Source organism: Penicilliopsis zonata (assembly GCF_001890105.1).
Source record: "Penicilliopsis zonata CBS 506.65 unplaced genomic scaffold ASPZOscaffold_1, whole genome shotgun sequence".
NCBI classification, from domain to species: Eukaryota; Fungi; Ascomycota; class Eurotiomycetes; order Eurotiales; family Aspergillaceae; genus Penicilliopsis; species Penicilliopsis zonata.
This window is the reverse complement of record NW_019208911.1, coordinates 2550757-2569534: the sequence shown is the minus strand read 5'-3', so window position 1 is coordinate 2569534 and position 18778 is coordinate 2550757. Positions and strand designations below refer to the sequence as shown.

Sequence of the window (18778 nt, the reverse complement as noted above, 5' to 3'; positions counted from 1 at the left end):
CCGTGTGAGGAGTAACGAGCTTGCTAACTGGGATAGGATAGATTAGTTGACAGATAAGAGGTAGGTACTATGTAGTATGCCTAAGCGAATCCTTTTTCTTATTTACTTTTTCTATACTACATGTAGTAATGCTATGGGTACTATCTACAATGTAGTACATTCTTGGCAGCACTACCGCAATTATTTCCTACAATAATTATTTCCTAGCACAATTATTTTCTACCCAACTAATAATACTAATAGAGGAAAATGTAAATACCTCTACTGTTAGTCTCTACTACTCACCCTACACATTTATCTAAGTAGGTAACTACCTACCTTGGTACCTACCTACCAGGTACCTAGGTACCTAAGTATATGTCAGAGTCAGGATTGGTATCGTGACCAGGCAACCTCCGCTTATAAAACATGATGGCTGATTGGCTGTGGGGACCAGGACCAAGCTTTCCCCGCCCCACCTCTCAGCCGCCCTCCACGAATCAAGACGCCCACGTGCCTGGCATGTTGAACTGCCGGTCCTTCACGTTCTCTGCTCGCTGCTCTCCATAGGCTCGATAACGAACATTGCGAATACGTCCTCAGCGCACGAGGGCACCCACCGGCTCCCAATGGCTGCAAAGTGGGCTCAGTGCAGGATTCCAGAAATTCGCCGTCCGGAGCTCCGTGCAACATGAGCCAGCGGAGGAAATGCCAGTAATCAGCGCGCGGTTCATTTGCTGCAAGGGCGGGCAATGGCATGCCTTTATATCACGCGGTGTGGTCGCTCCTCCTACCCGTTTGTGTGACCCGTTCTTTCTCTTGTGTCTCTTGTGTCTCTTGTGTCTCTTGTGTCAATCTGAAGCACAGAAGAAAGGAGCATCAACACTTGAATAATAGCAAAGATGTCCATCTCGTCTATCAAGAGCTTGCTCGCCAGCTACTCTCCTGTCTCGGACAGAGACTCGTCGGACATGGAGAAGGATTTTGCTCGCCCGCTGCGCGAGGGTTCCGACGTCGAGCTGGCTGACGGCCTGTCCGCTGCTCGTCTGCGTAAACAGGACGCCGACAAGAAGAGCTTCCGCATCGTCGACGGGCGTACAGTGTCCGATGCCATCATCGGTCTGTCCGACGGGTTGACGGTGCCCTTCGCCCTGACTGCAGGCCTGTCTGCCCTGGGCGACACCAGAGTGGTCGTCTTTGGCGGTATGGCCGAGCTCATTGCCGGTGCCATCTCTATGGGGTTGGGCGGATATCTGGGTGCGAAGAGTGAAGAGTAAGCATATAACCAGTGATTCTTATGCTGAGCATAATTGCTTCACCGAATACTAACTGTTTTCTTTTTTTTAGGGAATCATACAGGGCTACGCTGAAGGATACAAAGGAACAGATCCTGATTGACCCGGCCTCCGTGGTGGACACCATCGCCGACATCTTCACACCCTACGATCTTCCCGAGGAGCTGGTCAGCCAGCTGACGATGCACATGGCCTCCTCTCCCGAGCTGCCCTCCTTCCTGATGAACTTCCACCACACCCTCGAGGAGCCCGCAGCTTCGCGCGCCCTCGTCTGCGCCCTCACCATCGCCATGGGCTACTTCATCGGCGGCTTCATCCCGCTGCTCCCTTACTTCTTCGTCGGGCCCCACGGCGCCTTTGTTGCCCTGCAGTGGTCCATTGCCGTCATGGCCTTTGCCCTCTTCCTCTTCGGCTACACCAAGACATGCTTCGTCAGTGGCTGGCGCGGCGCACAAAACATCCGTCGCGGCGTCATCGGCGGCTTCCAAATGGTTCTCGTCGGGGGGGTCGCTGCCGGCTCGGCAATGGCCCTCGTCAAAGCATTCCAAGTCCTGGCACATTCCGGGCCGGGCGGACCGGACGACCACAATCGCGAGCACCCTTAATGATCCCCTCTCACGTGCTGCCCTAATTTTTTTTTTCTTGCTTGGTTTTGCTTCCTGAACTCTTGCACATTTTACTCTTGGTTTTCTAATGGGAAAAGGGGGCGTTTAGGATGGATGGTTATACCGAGACCGGCTCGGATGATGTACATATCACTGTGTTTTCTTCTTCTTCCTCTTCTTATGCCTCACATATGCTATGACAGTATGCTAAATGGAAGATACGTTTCAAATATTTAGGATTGACATTCACTTATCACTAGTCTGCAGCCCCCATTACTCTTAGAGGACGAGAAAAGCCAATGGTGACCCCCGCATACATGCCAGGCGGGATGGTGTTTTTGCTCCCTCGGGTATTTGCTGCGCTGTCCAGCTATGTACTATGTAGTACTACATATGGGTAGCTCTAGTCTCAGATGGTGCAGGTCGGAGGCGGTTTCGATGGAGGAACTAGCCAGGACATTATGTTCTGGACAGTACTGGCCTAGTATATTTTTTGTGGTATGATTATAAGGACTGAATAGAGTAGAAGTGATAGCAGTATTTTCAGCAGCAGTAGTCTATTAGAGATATTAGAGAGAGGAGTACTATAGTTACTATTTTGTTATCAAGACATCAAGACATAAGGCATCAAGGCATCAGGCATCAGGCACTCAATATAGTCATTCTATCAAGTACTACCACTGATCTAGTTGATCCTTGGGGTTAATATAATTATGTTATCTAATTTACGATATTTAGGAATATCTTTCAGCTATAATAGTCATCAGTATGATGACATCAGTATGAATCTGCATAAGACAGCTACATAGGTAATAACTTAGGTAGGCAACAACTTCCCAAGAGTAAGCATCAGGCTCCTATTAGTCATGGAATAGTTTGACTGTGCAGAGGTATAACTTGAAAAACACAGCCTCCTAGGTAGGAGTACTTGCTGACTGACTATCATCATTTTAAACATTGTTTATTAGTATCAGAGTAATCTTATTTGACGTCTCATATTTGATAGCAGTCTCACTCTTCAGTCGTACAGCGTATACGTATAGAGTACCAAGTACGGAGTACGGAGTACAGGGAGGACCCTTCCAAGGTTGCTAATAACCCGTAAATTACAGCGTATAATACAGCCAACAAGAACGGTCGCGCCAGCATGTCGCACGATGGCCAAGGTTTCAACGTGGATAGGCCAGGCCAGTACCAGGTTTGATTACAGTGAGCTAATCACACAGTCTTGGCCAGGCTGCTGTCTCTTACTGGGTCCTGTCAGAGGCTGAGCCGTGAGCACTAAGTACCTGGCAGTACCTATTTATGTAGTTCTTGTGAAGACTAGTCCTTCACCAGGTAAATGTAGCGCTTACTGATATTCCTGCTGCCTTGAATCAGGAGGCTGGGATATCTGATACGAGTACCTATGTAGTAGATTTAGGTATAACTTACTACAGAGTTAATTACATACAGCTTCATCTATGAAGTAGTTGTTGATACAGTTAACTAATTCCTACTTAGACTTTGTTCACTAATCCAGTAAACACAGCCACGTAGGCATGCATTCAGCAAGTACTGAAGGCTGAAGGCTGAAGGCTGTAATTACTCCCACCTGATCAGGGTCGTGTGTTCGTTCCCTTGCATCCCACCCACGAGTCTGGTCGAGATCATCAAACTCTATCGTTCTCCTCTTCTGGTATACGATCCGAGTATCCATCGTTCGGAATGGACCTCGAGAGTCAGGAGAGGGAGGGACTGGGACAGCTTGCCGAGTTCATACGAGTACGGAGGACTCTGTACGGAATACGGAGTAATATGGCAGTACAAGTTACTAGACGAGAGACAATACGAGAGACAATTCGGGTTACGGACAGGACACTAAGCGAAATTAGCACTGGAGATCCACGGCTTCCTGTTGGTCCTCAAGGCCTGCGGTGGGCCCACTATCGAGGAAAATCCAGACGCTTGACCCCAAACGGGAAGATCCAGGCCTCAGCGCCTGAAAATTTGCACGAGTCGCCCTCGGAAAGCCGGAGGAACCGTTATGCCGTTTCGGCCCCGGTAATGCTCATACGCCGTTCATAATACTGTTACTAAGGACCTACATAGAACCAACCTATGTGTTCCGCCCCATCCGCAGTCGTATTCGGTAATACCGGTACCTGCCATAGGGGCAGTACTACTACTACTACCTACTAGTTACCTTATGTACCTAAGGTTAACTAGTAGTACCTGTACACAGTGCTGTGAGTGATGACATCAGACTCGTACTCGTAATACCAATACAGCACCCGTGGCTGGTTCCCGTCGCTCTCCGCCCCATCGACTCCTTTGGGCGTCTGCTCACCAGCAGCCAAAATCCTCATATCCACGCTTTCTTCCTCGTTTCCTGTTTCCTCGCTCTCCCATCTTTTCTTCCCGTCGCCTCTCCTCCCTCCGCGGTCGTCACTCCGTCCTCCCGGCTTGTCGCTCTGCCGCTGTTGCGACTCGCTTCTCCTTCGCCCTTGCTGTCCACCTTGCGTCAGGCCCTCGTCCTCGCAACGTGACCCCCTTAAGATCGACCGGAGACTGGAAGGCCGCGTGTTGGAAGTTTGGAAGCAGCCCCTTCTTTCGCTCCTCTCATACCATTTTGACGGGTGCCACGGAGATAATAGTCACGATCTTCCTCCACTTGGACATAATCAACCTCAACGAATCCTTCCTTCCATCCCTCGTCCTCCCCACCCTCCTCCTTTAGTCCGCTCAACCCGCACCCCCCCCCCTTATCCTTGTCTTGTCTTCTCGTGTCAATCGCATTGTCAGACCACAAGATGAACGCTTCACTTCCCTCGTGGAAGGACCGGTCGCAAGGCCAATTTGGGAAGCTCCAGCTACAAGTTCCATGGCGCTCGATCCAGCTGCTGGTGCCTCACCGGATGCGACGGAAGCTTCGATCCAAGTTGCGCAGCCGGGTGTCCCCTTCGTCCTCGATCGCGTCCCTACAAACCTCCTTCTCACCCATGGACACGCTGCGGTCGCTCCAAGGTCATCGCTGGACTCTCTACGACTTCCAATACCTTCTCTTGCTGATCGTCGGCATCTTCTCCCTCACCATCATCGAATCCGCTGAACCTTTGACCAAGACGGGCATCTTCACCCTGCTCATCTTCTCCCTGCTGCTGCCCATCACCCGCCAGTTCTTCCTCCCTTTTCTTCCCATCGCCGGGTGGCTGCTTTTCTTCTACGCCTGCCAGTAAGTGTTAAATGCGCTGCTCTGTTCCGACCGCACCGAATTCATACTCACCTTCATCCTCACTCTTTTAGGTTTATCCCTAGCGAATGGCGTCCAGCTATCTGGGTCCGCGTGCTTCCGGCTCTGGAAAACATCCTCTACGGAGCTAATATCAGCAACATCTTGTCCGCCCATCAGAATGTCGTTCTTGACGTGCTGGCCTGGATCCCTTACGGCCTGTGTCACTACGGCGCCCCCTTTGTCGTCTCGCTCATCATGTTCATCTTCGGTCCCCCGGGAACCGTGCCTCTGTTTGCTCGCACGTTTGGATACATGAGCATGTTTGCCGTCACCATCCAGCTCTTCTTCCCATGCTCGCCCCCGTGGTACGAGAATCTCTACGGTCTGGCCCCCGCCGACTACTCGATGCAGGGGAACCCCGCCGGACTCGCGCGCATTGACGCGCTGCTCGGCATTGACTTGTACACTTCCAACTTCCGCCAGTCGCCTGTCGTCTTTGGCGCCTTCCCTTCCCTCCACGCCGCCGACTCGACCCTCGCTGCCCTCTTCATGAGCCATGTGTTCCCCCGCCTCAAGCCTCTCTTCGTCATCTACACCCTCTGGATGTGGTGGGCCACCATGTACCTGTCCCACCATTACGCAGTCGATCTGGTCAGCGGTGGCCTGATCGCCGCCGTCTCATTCTACTTTGCCCAGACCCGTTTCTTGCCTCGCGTCCAAATGGATAAGATGTTCCGCTGGGATTACGACTACGTGGAAGTGGGCGATTCTCACACCGATTTCGGCTATGACCTCGCCAGTCTGGATGGTGACCTCCAGCTCGACAACGACGAGTGGGCTATGGGCTCCTCCTCATCTGTATCCTCGGGGTCGTTAAGCCCCGTGGACGATCACTACACGTGGGAAGGCGAGACCTTGACATCCAACTCAGATCTCGAGTCCGGGCGACAATAATCGATTCGACTTGACTATATAAGTCAGGTTGATTCAACCCCCCCCCCCCCCTTTTTTTTTCTATTTTTCTTTGTTTTCGACCAACTTTTCTTTCAGCATCCATCCAGCCAGAAAAAAAAACGGCTTTTAATGTGTTCATGACGTTTCGGACCTTGATTGCATTGGGCAGGATTCGACATAATTTTTTCTAATGAGCTTTCCCCCTCTTCCGTTTGGTATTACCGAGCGGATTCTTTCTCTTTCGACTGTACATGCATACGATACTGCACACGACCGGGTTTACCATAATTCGTCTCTAAGTCATCGACCTTTCAGCTCTCCGTTCATAATGCTAATACCGGTGTGGACTTAAGAACTTCCGTCCCATCGTTGGAGACATTCGCTTGTACAACAATTCAATTCGATTCGACCATTGTCTTTCGCTACCATTTTTTGATCCTCTGAGCCACCCTTTTTTTGCCTTATTCACTTCAGGCTCATTGCGACCTTTTTTGAATTCATGTCGATCGCTCACTTTTCTTCTCGACGCCTGGGAGTTGGAGAAACGGAACGGGATCCCAACAAAAGTTCCCAGGCGTCTTGGATTTCACTGCATTCGTGGTGAATTAGATTTTTTCTATTTACGATTTTCTTTGCATATAGATGGGATCACTACTTTTTGAACCCCGTGTTCTAGTGATCCCGACACGAACATACATACCTTCGTTTGGTTACTCGGAACATGAGAAGCATACCATTGTTCCACTTTCGACCGAGGCATGCCGTCTACTTCACAGCATTTGCCTCGACCACAAAAAGAAAAAAAAAAACAAGCACCCAATCGCTCGTGCTATCCCGTTGATGTGACGACTTGGAAACGAACGACAACCAAAGGAACCAAGAAGCCAGAGCACCTGACACGGAGACGCTCTCGGCCTTTTTTGCGACCTGCGAGAGAGAAAGAGAAAAAGGATTCGGTTTTCACTCATCCGGATCCAGAGTAAGGTAGTCATATTGTGTGTGTGGTTGCTGCTTCCGCCCACTCCGTGATGCCGGATGTTACACGCCGGTTTGTTCTTCTCTTGGACGTGTACTTCCAGCCCCCTCAACTGTTTTGGAAGGTGGTCATGCCTTGTACATGCCCCTGATTATCCATAACACTATTAATAGTAATGTTGATAGCATATGATTAATGAACTGTACATTATGAATCTATCCGATAGACTGTACTGGACCGTACTTGACTGTACTTTAGGAATATGATCTTAGACATGAATTGTACTCGAGGGAGAGTGAACAGTGGACGTTCTAGCCCAAGTTTAAGAGGAGATGTGTAGTATTCCCGAATAGTTTTAAACCAATAGCCTCTATCATTGAATCTAAGATGGTCTTCTACGCCTGCCTATATAGTCGAGTTGGTCATACATAATCTAAGCAATAGGTTAGCACAAGTAGGAAAAAAAAAAGGGGGGGGGGGGGGTGGTCCAAGGCAGAAGTAGATAGAACACACCATTCATCATCAAAAATCTGTACACGCTCCGCATACTCGCGGATATTCGAGAAGAAGGTCTCCTCGATTTGGTCGCCCTTGCCGCCTGCCACGCGGAGGACCAGGTCATTCAGCGAGGCTCGGCCGAGGATGTCGACGTGGTCGCCTATAAGCATTAGATTTACGCCATTTTGAAGGGGTTGATTTGTTCTGTAAATAGAAAGAGGGGAAATGGAATACCAGTGTTTGGGCCACCTCTGGCCGAGAAGCGGTCCGGTTCATGCGGCATTTCAAACACCTTGATCTGGACACCGGCGGGATTGTAGCGTTTGATGTGCCAGCCCTTGGCGCACATGTAGCCCGTGCTGAGCAGGTTGACGGTACCGTCGCCCTCGCCCATCAGGACGCCATGGTCGACGGTGGCGTCGTCGGTGGTGACGGTGGTGTCGATGCTGACGTTGAGGTTGACCTGCGGATCGGGTTCTTCCTGGTAGAAGTAGCTGCGCTCGGTGGGTTTGCCAACGCCATAGAAGCAGTATATTTTCATGTCCGGGGCGAGCGGCAGGCGGGCCTCGAGCGGGTTCAGCCAGGTGCGCGGATCGGCCTCGTTGGCTTCAACCTCGGCAGCCGTGTGGGCGACACCGTGCGAGTAGCTGCCCAGCACTTGGTTGCGGTACCAGTCCTCGCTCTGACCCAGTAGGTACTCCAGGCTCTCTGTGGCGGTGAGGTTCTTGCGCGTCAACGACGAGTTGGTTTCGTGGAAGTTGATCAGGTTGCCGAACGTCACGCGCTGGCCGGGCTGGTCGTCCGGCGCCCAGGTGGCATTGCCCCAGACGGCCTCGCCGCCCTTGGGGAGCATGCTGGAGATGCCCGGCATGGCGCGGAAGATCTCCGCGCGCTCCTCCTTGGACAGGAACTTCTCCAGCCCGTACACAGCGAAGGTGTTGAGCTGGGCCGTGTCGCGCATCTCGCCGGACAGCACGGCCGTCAGCCCCTTGACGGCACCCAGCATGCAACCGCTGATGTTGATCCACGACCCGATGTGCCGGTTGACCCAGTCCTTACCCCCTTTGCCGTGGGCGTCGCTCTCCACCCACTTGAAGAAGTACATGACCACCTGCGAGCCCATGCTGTGCGAGGTCAACGCCACCTTCTCCCCGCCGACGTGCACCGCTGTCTCAATGTAGGACTTGAGCCGGCTGAAGTACTGATCACGCAACTCAAGATTCGGGTACGACAGCCGCCAGTCGTACGCGGCCGTGAAGGCATTGGTGGGATCGTAGCCGACCGTTGCCAAATTCTCCAGGATCTTGTTCCAGATCCAGTAGCCCGTGATGAAAAAATCCGTCGCATCGAATCCCTGCGCTGCCCGCAACTTGATGCCCGGCGGATCCAGGCCCGTCTCCTTGTCCAGCATGATGTGATTCTTCCACCCGGTCTTGTCCAGCACCAGCGCCCGCATCATGCTCCAGCTGCCCCAGAGCCTCTTGCGAAAGTATGGCCGCGAGGGGATATCCGTTCCCCAGCTCTCGAGACCCGTCGAGATGACGCCGGGGATCATGACGACGGGGTGTTTCGCGTGCACACCCTGTGACTGTAGGTGCAGGCCGACAGCGAAGGAATCGTAATTGACGGCATCACGTTCGTGTTTCTAAAAAAGAGAGAAAAAAAGAAGGTTAGCACCAAAACTGGAAATAAGACCAAGCTGCTTACCTCGAATTCTCTCACGTCCTTGACAATCCCCTGGGGAATCACATCGATCAAGGACTCGAGATTCAGATCCATGAGCCCATCGAAGCTGATAACTTCCTGATGGTTGGCAAAGAACAAGGCAACCAGCAGACCGAACAGCCCGCCCAACGCGAAAATCAATCCATTGCGCCGCTTGCTCTTCGGTTTCGTGATGAACGACTCGCGTTTACCCAGCGAGGGTCTCTCGACAGTCACCGTTGTGACGGTGGTAGTGGAAGTGGAAGTGTCAGTGGCATCCTGGGAGGACTTCTCCTCCTGGACCACACGGCGACGCAGCATCGCAGTTATAGACTTCCAACCATTGGATTACAAGAGAGGAGAAGGGGAAAAAAAAAGAAAGGGAGCGTTGTGACAAATAAAAAGAAAACTGTATATTCTCCAAGGGGAGCCCAAGCATGTGAAAGAAGCTCGGACGCAGCTAAAGGTCATTAGTTATTCTCAAGTGCAGCGAATACGAAAATCTCCGGTCCGCGTCATCCGAATCTCTCCCCCCTCTCCACCTCAGCTCAGCTCTTGTTGATAGGGATAGGCGTACTCATCTTCTCATGAGAGACAAACGATGAGCCAGGCTGCCACCACCGCTTCTCTGGGGGAAGCAGCCCAGCCGCCGTCTACTACCACCACCACCACTACCCCCCACTATGTGCGCTACGATCCAGCCCGCGAGAACGAGTACGTCCCCGCGATGCGCCAGCTGATCTCCAAGGACCTGTCCGAGCCGTACAGTATCTACGTGTACCGGTACTTCCTCTACCAATGGGGGGAGTTATGCTTCATGGCCATGGATCCGGCGCAGGAGCAGCAGCTGATCGGCGTCGTCGTGTCGAAGCTGGAACCGCACCGCGGCGGCCCGTTGAGAGGGTATATCGCCATGCTGGCCGTGCGCGAGGAATACAGAGGCAAGGGGATCGCAACTAGGCTGGTCCGGATGGCTATTGATGCCATGATTGAACGTGATGCTGATGAGGTGGCCACACTCTACACAGTCACACAAGATTAGATAGATGGAGTATTCTTCGCTGACCCTTTTTTCTTGTTAGATTGTGCTGGAAACCGAAACGTCCAATACGGCAGCCATTAAACTGTACGAACGACTGGGCTTCCTGCGCAGCAAACGTTTGCATCGGTACTACCTGAACGGCAACTCGGCCTACCGGCTTGTACTTTATCTCAGGGATGGCGTCGGGTCGATGAGGACGGGCCTCGATCTTAACGCGCCTCCGGTGCCTGCACTCCTATCTCAAGGATATGGAAACGAGTAGGGAGACCCGGTGATGGAAATGATTCTAATTGGGGAACCCATAGCATAGACATGATACCCGGGGGGCTAGCGGGGCTTGGGGAGTATCTAGAGGAGATTCAGCTAGGTGCTATTATTATAACTGGCAATGGGGCCATATGAGACATGAATTTCTATATGATACATTAATGTACAGCTGTATAGATGTACAATTAGCATCGCATCCAAATTAGGTCCGGAAAACGATGGTATAGGGGTCTATGTACTGCTAATGCAAGCAAAGAAAAAAAAAAAGCTTCTATATACTCGATGGATATAGCTGATCACCCAATTGTAAACCGGCAACTTTGCTACAGCTTCACAGGCACCGGGATCGCATTCTGGAGCATCCACTGAATAGGCCGAGGGGTGTTCTGCCATTTCAGGTCCATGGTGGACGCCTCCTCCAAGACGTGCCGTAACGGTTTCTCGGGACGGTAGGAAGACCCGACCTGGATGTCACGGTGGACCAGCGCCTTGGCGACACGCAGCTGGGCGTCGCGGGCTGCGCCCTGCTCTCGGAATCCGCTGGCGAGGTAGGCAACGGGGTTGTCGGAGAATTCAGACGGGACATCCTTCATGATAGAGGGGGGAAGCTGCAGCGTCGGTCGGTGGAGATCCAGGCCGACGATGGTCTTACCCGCACCAGTCTTCCAGAGTTTGTCCACGATATCCTTGGCGGCTTGCGGCTTGTTGCTGGACAGCGAGACGAGCACACACTGCTTCATCTTGTACGTCACAGCCTGATGTAAACAGGCATACCGCCAGAGGACCCGACAGATATTGACGCAACGGTTCTTGAAAGCGATCAGAAAGAGTCGCTCGTATGTCTCACGATGGAGCTGCGAGGACCCTCGGTCCATCACCCAGAAGACATAGCGAAGAGCAGAATGGATATTTGCTCGGAACGCGGGGATGATGTGGTTCAAGGTACTGCTATCCACCGGTACGCGACGCTCATCGCAAATCTCACGCAGCCGCTGCAGCACAGAAAAGTCTTTCAGCCGGGCAGCAACGCCAAACATCTGATTGACCAACGTCCCGTTGAACCAGTTCAGATATTGAGATTGAGCCATGGCATCGACGAACGCATCCACACTCCCGCCGTCTTCCAGATGAGCCAGGAATTCTTGCTGGATCGCGGAATGGTGCGCCGAGCGAAGATCGTGGACCCCAGCGAGGTAGCCCTTTGACGTGACATACATCAGGAGAGACTGCCGCACCTTGGACGACACAGTCATATTGACAAAGGCCATCCAAGTTCTCCCATTGGGCTTGATGTTCAACCTAGACATGGCGGTCAAAAACCGAAAGAAGACCTGAAGGTCCTGTCGTTTCGAAGCCGATTCCAAAAGAATGTTGAACGTATCCGTCGTCGCAACATGCTCGGCCCGGGAGAAGATTCTGCGGGCGGTGGAGAGGAACTCATTGTCGCACAGATAGGATAGAGCTCTGTTCAAAGCGCCAGTGGAGATGAGTTTCTGGTTGGCATCGAGCAAAAGCACGATCTTGATGGTGCGGACGATGAAATCCTGCGCCGATTCCACGCCCTGGGCCTTGATAAAACCGGACGGAATCTGAGCGCGGGTTAGGTCATCCACGAATTCGGCCAGGTCTTTCACCGAACGCATGGTCAGATCCGGAGGCAGTTCGTGCATCGTCGTCTTGTGAGAATAGTGATCATGTGTCCAAACACTTCGTATCAGTGGCATAGGCACATTATTGCGGGCAAGAGCCTCTGAAGATGGAACAACCGGCACCGGAGGCTTCCTGAACTCAACCAGAGGGTCCCCCATCTCCTGCGACTTCTGCGCCTGGAGGATCCGGCTTTCCACCAGCTCGACGACTCGTTCCGAGCCAGACAGGATCACTCTTCGATTCATGTCGTCGCTCTCCTGCGGAGACAGGACGTGGACCCGACAGCCATTGTGAACGGGAACGTACCACACATTCTCCTCTATGGCGGTCAGGCCGCCCAGGAGAGCCACGGTCTCCTCGGGGATCCGGATTTCCTTGGAGAACTTGCTTCCCTTCTTGGTCCACGCATGGTCCCGCTGCTGCATCTTTTCCAGCAGGTCCATGGCCTCCGCCCAGGGGACCAGCTTCTGCTTCAACCCACGCTCTCTTTCACATTGACTCACATAGATATGATATCTCAACCTGCGACGCTCCGTGATAGACATCCGTTTGATCCCAACTAGCGACCGTCGCCGACTGCCCGGGCTTCCTGCTGTCTTGTCCTCCGGCCCGGGCGGTTCGGTCTCTATGAAAGGACGAATATGTGTGGTGCTCGCATCGCTCTTCTCGGTTTGAATATCATGGGTTCGGCGTACGCCCTTCGTAGCAGGTGTTTGTACCCGTGTTGAATTCGGCGAGTCCCTCGCCGATCTAGCCCGGGACTCGTGGTTCAAACTCAGCACACCTTCCTTACTATTATTCCCCTCGACAGATCTGCTGACAGATCGTCGAATCTGGTATCCCCCAATAGCCGGCTGGGTGCTTTCAAACGCATCCCCGAGCGGCGGCGAGACAGGAGTCGACGAAATCCATCGCCTCGACGACCCAGTCACACGCGGTACGTCGGGACAGACGGCACGACCTTTCCGTGACACGCACTCCGATCCTTGACACTTCCTTGTATCCGACGACGACGAGGGCGGCGGCGGCGCTATCGACGTGATCGGTCTTGCGTATCCGTATCGTGACCCTGTAGTAAACCACCGGGGGTACAGAAAAAGCAGCGGTTCCTCCGATCCGACCGTAGCGTTGTCCAACACAGCCGATAAGCCGTGGTGTCTCAGACACGGACGGCCGCGCGAGAACATAAGGGCAGAGCTCTGAGGGAACAGAGATGCCGTGGCGACAAGAGGGGAGGGGGAAGAAAAGGGGAGTGGACTTGGTTCGTTGATGTTGGCCAAATGACTTTGTTCAGACACCGGGAAATTTGTCCTGGAGGAGTTGATTGAGCGGCTGGGATCGGGCCGAGCTCGAACCACATACAAAAATACTCACCACTTTTATAAGTCATGATCTACTTCTACTCTTTCTCGACGGGTTTTCTTTACTTGAGACTAAACTATTGCTTATTATAAGAGGGAGGAGAAATATTTGATGGAAAAATATCGGAGGAATACTGGGATTGCGCGCTAAGCTCGTTAAAATGCTCGCTAATGCTACCTTGTGGAATAATGATGCAGTGACAATGCAATTGGAAAGATGACTCTTGTCAGCCATTCTAGTAGATATGATCCTCGCGGCCGATCTCGGCTGCCTGAGGAATACCCTTGATGGGGTTGTGGTGGTGCAGACGTGATTCACGGCGACTGCGGGCGGAGTTCTGGACAGAAATCAGATCCAACATGCTGGTTCCAGACTCGCCCTTGGCGTCGCTGAAGATATCTGGGCCGGTGACGTGGTGTTTGGCGGTCTCAACGGCGCGAGCGAGGTTTTCCTGTTTGCGACTGAGTTTTTCCGCCTCGATGCCTTGGGTGTCGGTTGCCTTTTCGGACAGTTGGTCTCTGACACTGGCCATATATGTGGAGAATTGGTATCTAGACGTTTGGAATACAAAAAGCATCATGATATCCGGTATCTCACAATGGTGTCAGTAAAAAGAGAAAAGAAAGAGGAGGAGGAGGAGGAGGAGGAGGAGGAGGAGGAGGAAGACTCACCGTTTCTGCTAGGTAGTGTAATTCTTCGTCGCCCTCTTCAATAAATCGCCTGAGCACCTCGAGCTTTTCCCGATCCACAGCCGCAGCTTTGAGGGCATGCATGAGGGATGGTATATTGGTGACATCCTCCAGGACGACTTCGTCTTCGATATTTGTGTCCCGCAGCGCGGATGTCACTCGCGAGACGGGCCCTACGCTGGAATCGCGGGTCTTCGCCTTGGAATGGATGGTGAAGTAGTCCTCGTTCAAGCGATGGGCCATCTCGAACTCAGATCGTTCTCTACCGTTCGTCTTGGATGTCCGTTTGGCACGCAGTCGCACCCAGCGCCGGCGTCGAACAAACGAGTGAAACCACGGATGCGTGCCATGCCAGGACGAGGAGGCAAAGGAGAATGCATACTGCCAGCCTTGCTCGTCGATGTCGCCAGACATGTCCACATACCATGTCTTCCAGACCCACTCCCAGCTTGGGTCCGGCAGCTGCGCGTTCATGATATTGACCGCGCTGTCCTTCAGGTCGCGTGTGACCCAGGCGCTTGGGTCGAAGTTGAGTAGCGAGCTGTGCGAATAGAGTGGAATACCGAAAAAGAACCAGCCCCGCTGGTTCTCGTACAGCACATCGAGTTCGCTGAGCGGCGGCTTCGACTCGCCCTCGTGCATCTGTGCATCCCGGGCGCGCCTCTGTTCCTGGTCCTGTAGCGAAGCGAAATCGGTCGCCTCGACTGCTTGATTGTTCCCATCTCTGGTGTGCGCGGTTTCTGCCTCTGTAGCGAGGGAGTTTTGCCGTTGCGATGAATCCCCAGCAGCACCTGTCTGCTTTGTACCTCCAAGCTTGCCCGGTTGCCACTTAGCGTATTTTCTCTGTTGGTACGAAGCCCTTCCCAATCGTTTGGTGAAGCTGGAACGTTCAACCGCAGAAGCGGAGAGAGCCAGCTCGTCGCCCGTCGGCTGCTGGCCAGGATCGGTATTATCGACAAGTGTAATGCTGGCACGGTTCTCCATATTGATTTAGGGAGGTCGTCAAACCGCTCGTATGTCTATTCGATCTTTCTATAAGCTCGCCAAGTGCTGTCGAGAGTGCAGAAAAGCCCGGCAAACCAGTTGCATTGCGATGAATCTTGACGTCACCTCGCTGGTCGCTGGAAATAATGAAAAAGGGGTGTAGTAGGTAATCAGCAAAGCACCGCTCAGAGCTCCCCTAAAGTCGAACGATCCCTTCCAGTGGAAATAACCCAGCCAGAGAGGAGACTGATACCGAAACCTCTCACCCTCAAGTATGATGTGAAGAGGACCAGAAACAACCTTCGAAGCTGGCCATGACATCGTGTGGGGCGAAGATCTGCCAATAGACGAGGAGAGCAGTGATAGTACGGAGTACCTGATAATTGAGTTGCTATGAGACTGACTTGGACTATTGATTTGGTATCTCTAGGTAGGAAGCTATTACTGCTACGTATAGTAATGGGCGAAGAAGCAAGGTACCTAGTACTAGTTAAGCAGTTAGTTGAACATGTGCAAATATTGAACAAGACTGATTAGGTAAGTCTGTGCAATTTTCAACTCTGCAGACCGCCTTACACTAACCTAGTCTGGCACCGTGTATTCATGCATTAATTATTGCCTCCAGTCCAAGACCTCAATCTCATACAACCAGCTAAAACATCTCCATACACCATTCACAATGGCTCATTACCGCAAGATCGAGCTCCAGTCCGCCGCAGACTTCACCTATCTCTACGCCAACACCGTTGCGCTGTCGCGTCGCAAACTGGATCTCCATCTACCCCTCTCCGCAACAAACGATGACACGCCCGACCCGATGCGCGAACGCGTCCGAGAACACGTCGATGAGGTACAATCAATCATTAATATAGTTATACCGATGTATATATATTCACTAATAGTCAGTTTATAAATCGTACATTCGGATCCGCCGCCTCGTCAGTAAGCATCAACGGAATCGATTCGACGTCCCCCCAGTTCCCGTTTCCCGCGTCCTTCACCACCACGGAAACAGTCGAGTACGAGGCTTATGATTCCGATCTCGCGGCGCGGGTCACCTCGCTGTACGCCCAGCTTGAATCGTTGACTACCACCGTTGCACAGTTGAGACGGGATACACCCTCGCGAGCGGCGAGGGAGTACGCAGCGCAATTGAAGAGGGTCCTTGAAGACGAAGACGAAGAAGACAAAGTCGAAGTCGAAGTCGAAGAAAAAGAAGAAAACGATAATAAAGAAGAGGAAAATACAGACGTCGATATGCAAGACACACAGGAACAGTCTAGGCGACGTAAACGCCTGCGTCCAGCGGACTGGACTCTCCACGTCCCGCTGGGGACAGACCACGAGGCAGAAAGGTGGCAGAGCGGTGAGATGGCAGAGGTCTACGAGGATGCACTGCGAACCTTGCTCCGACTCCAGGGCGAGGTGGATGGCGTACCTGCAGAGAAGACGCAAGGGCAGGAGTTGGATAGTACGCATGCGCTGGCTACGACGGTGGGGAAGACGGAACGGGCAGCCAGGGCGGCGGAAGTAGTCGAGAAGATTTAGGAGAAAGAAAAAAAAAAAAGAAACGGTATGATACGAAGCTCTCAATTGAAATAGTCTAGACCACAGATCTGACATGCATTCACAAATGTATATTCTTGGCTGGAATTGTTTTTTTTCATATTGACCCAAAATCAATGCACAGAAGATAGAACAGAAGGTGGGGGGGGAAAAAAAAAAGAAGAGTGTCCGCTCTAGACTTGTAGTGACTTGCAGTGATGTCTATGTAATGAGAACCTACGGAGAGGACCATTTAGGGGGCTTAGCCCACTCGGCTTCCTGCCAGGGGCCCATGTCACTGAGCTCACAGCCTCCCTCGCACTGACAGGTACCGCCAAACTCGACGGGGAGACTATCGGCGGGGACCTGGGCGAGGAGTTCCTTCTGGTAACCGGAGCCGAGGATGTGGATCTTCTCGACGGTGACGGGGTCGAGGAAGCTCTTGACGGCGTTGAAGGCGCTGCTGAACCCCCAGGGAGCGTTGATCAGGTACAGCTTCCCCAGCCGTTCGGGGTAGTAGTTCTGCGAGATGGCCGACGCCTGCCGGATGTACCCGTACACCGACGGGATGCTGGTGATACCCACCCCCTTCAGGTCCATGATCGTGCAGCACGTCTCCAGCAGCTTGCCCGCCTTGCGCGAGCATGCGGGCAGTCGCGGGTCCGCCAGCTTCTCGTACTCGGTCACCAGGTTCTGCAGCATCCGGTCCGCCGTCGTGATCTTGTACATTGCGTTCAGGTCGATCTTGCCCAATTTCTCGATATACACCGGCCGGCCGTCCTATATCTCCAGTAAGCATATATATCTTGACAAGGGAAAGAGGAGAAGAAGAAAAAAAAAAAAAAAAAAAAAGAAGAAGGTGGAAATCTACCTTGTCCGTCTTGTGGTAGTATTGAGGATAGAACTTGAACACATCCGCCTTCTCCTTGTACTCAAACGTGGCCGCCAGCGTGTCCGTGCCAAATTCCTTCCTCCACTTTTCGCACTCGATGAACCTGAACTGTCAGAAGAAAGGGGAAAAAATGCAATAAACGAATTTTCTTAAACGTACATGGTCTTGGCAGCCTCGACGTTGAACTTGCGAGCCCGCAGGAACCGCAGCATGGTCAGGGTATCCAGACGCTCCGTGTAACCGAGCTGCTCCAGCTCGGAGCGCAGCTGAGCGACCTTCTCATCCTGCTCGGACGTTGTGTGGCCCGGGTGGCCAGGCTTGGACTCGGGCGCAGTGGTTGGGAAGTCATAGTCGTCGAATTTGGGATCGAAGGGCGCCTGCTTTTCAGCGGTGGCGGCCATTGTGGAGGAGAAATGAGTAGAGACTCGCTAAACAGGGGGGGGTTCTCAAGGGTCTTTGGAGAAAACTAAGAATCTCCTCTAAATATTTGATCTTGTTTAAATCTTTTGAAGAGAGGAGAGGAGAGGACGAGTGTAAGGAAAGTTGATGCGCGGAGACGAGGGGTTCACCTGTGGCAGGCGGTGGCGCTAACAGCTGCGAAAACCCACCTTGAAGAGTGGGTTGTGCACAGAGAGACGGTGAGCAAACCAGGGAACCACTCAGGCAACTGAAAAGCTTCAGATATATTTAAAGAGAATGGAGGGGGGAAGAGGGGGGAACAGAGGTAACTGTGGATTAATGTTGTGCTAGCTGCTGTCACTGTCTCAGTGTCTATACTCCATAAGAACATTGTCCACCACAGCCAAGTGATGTATATAGCATGCTAACCAATCTTAAAACAATAACGAATACGTGTTAACATCGAGACATTGATATTACAGGGTTAAAAAAAAAAGAAAACCCCAGATTGAGTTCATGAAGCCTCCACAACCAGAATAGGGGAGGGGGGAGGGGGAGAGGGAAAAGGGGAAGGAGAATCGAGAAGACTGCACATAGAACTTGGCATTACAGAAGAGAGAAAAAGAAGAGGATATAAGAAGGCCAAGGGCCCCGAGATATACAGAAGTATAGAACAATGACAATGGAAGCAGTAGAACAGGAACAACAAAACAAATGGGGGCC

General features: G+C 52.4%; 7 protein-coding genes across 7 annotated transcripts; 4 read left to right on the top strand and 3 right to left on the bottom strand.

Annotated features, from left to right (window-relative positions):
• Positions 1-552: 552 nt before the first annotated feature.
• Positions 553-2094, top strand: ASPZODRAFT_87816 (hypothetical protein). The gene is made up of 2 exons (XM_022730315.1): positions 553-1252; positions 1327-2094. Exons 1-2 carry the CDS (start codon positions 882-884, stop codon positions 1877-1879), a joined length of 924 nt encoding a protein of 307 aa, XP_022585960.1. The 5' UTR covers positions 553-881; the 3' UTR covers positions 1880-2094.
• A 2355-nt stretch (positions 2095-4449) lies between these two features.
• On the top strand, positions 4450-6426 carry ASPZODRAFT_385474 (hypothetical protein). The gene is made up of 2 exons (XM_022728298.1): positions 4450-5093; positions 5165-6426. The coding sequence occupies exons 1-2, from the start codon at positions 4672-4674 to the stop codon at positions 6045-6047; spliced, it is 1305 nt and encodes a 434-aa protein (XP_022585959.1). The 5' UTR covers positions 4450-4671; the 3' UTR covers positions 6048-6426.
• A 992-nt stretch (positions 6427-7418) lies between these two features.
• Positions 7419-9655, bottom strand: ASPZODRAFT_21911 (hypothetical protein; the record flags this gene model as incomplete). Its single annotated transcript, XM_022727870.1, has 4 exons — positions 9229-9655; positions 7756-9166; positions 7537-7681; positions 7419-7428 (listed from the first exon to the last, which is right to left on the bottom strand). The coding sequence occupies exons 1-4, from the start codon at positions 9544-9546 to the stop codon at positions 7419-7421; spliced, it is 1884 nt and encodes a 627-aa protein (XP_022585958.1). The 5' UTR covers positions 9547-9655.
• Positions 9656-9826: 171 nt separating this feature from the next.
• ASPZODRAFT_56272 (hypothetical protein) lies at positions 9827-10529 on the top strand (the record flags this gene model as incomplete). The annotated part of the gene is made up of 2 exons (XM_022728601.1): positions 9827-10234; positions 10308-10529. The coding sequence occupies 2 exons, from the start codon at positions 9827-9829 to the stop codon at positions 10527-10529; spliced, it is 630 nt and encodes a 209-aa protein (XP_022585957.1).
• A 328-nt stretch (positions 10530-10857) lies between these two features.
• Positions 10858-15219, bottom strand: ASPZODRAFT_148724 (hypothetical protein; the record flags this gene model as incomplete). Its single annotated transcript, XM_022725412.1, has 5 exons — positions 10858-12997; positions 13163-13383; positions 13559-13560; positions 13829-14138; positions 14218-15219. 5 exons carry the CDS (start codon positions 15217-15219, stop codon positions 10858-10860), a joined length of 3675 nt encoding a protein of 1224 aa, XP_022585956.1.
• A 679-nt stretch (positions 15220-15898) lies between these two features.
• ASPZODRAFT_56139 (hypothetical protein) lies at positions 15899-16767 on the top strand (the record flags this gene model as incomplete). The annotated part of the gene is made up of 2 exons (XM_022728588.1): positions 15899-16069; positions 16126-16767. The coding sequence occupies 2 exons, from the start codon at positions 15899-15901 to the stop codon at positions 16765-16767; spliced, it is 813 nt and encodes a 270-aa protein (XP_022585955.1).
• A 234-nt stretch (positions 16768-17001) lies between these two features.
• ASPZODRAFT_56802 (hypothetical protein) lies at positions 17002-18057 on the bottom strand (the record flags this gene model as incomplete). The annotated part of the gene is made up of 3 exons (XM_022728637.1): positions 17002-17544; positions 17636-17764; positions 17812-18057. 3 exons carry the CDS (start codon positions 18055-18057, stop codon positions 17002-17004), a joined length of 918 nt encoding a protein of 305 aa, XP_022585954.1.
• Positions 18058-18778: the final 721 nt, after the last annotated feature.

What these genes read in the sequence shown, in the direction of transcription:
- ASPZODRAFT_385474 (XM_022728298.1), top strand. Translation starts at nt 4,672, where the DNA reads ATGAACGCTTCACTTCCCTCGTGGAAGGACCGGTCGCAAGGCCAATTT. An exon ending in CTTTTCTTCTACGCCTGCCA is followed by an intron (nt 5,094 to 5,164) that starts GTAAGTGTTAAA and finishes TCACTCTTTTAG; the next exon opens with GTTTATCCCTAGCGAATGGC.
- ASPZODRAFT_87816 (XM_022730315.1), top strand. Translation starts at nt 882, where the DNA reads ATGTCCATCTCGTCTATCAAGAGCTTGCTCGCCAGCTACTCTCCTGTC. An exon ending in CTGGGTGCGAAGAGTGAAGA is followed by an intron (nt 1,253 to 1,326) that starts GTAAGCATATAA and finishes TCTTTTTTTTAG; the next exon opens with GGAATCATACAGGGCTACGC.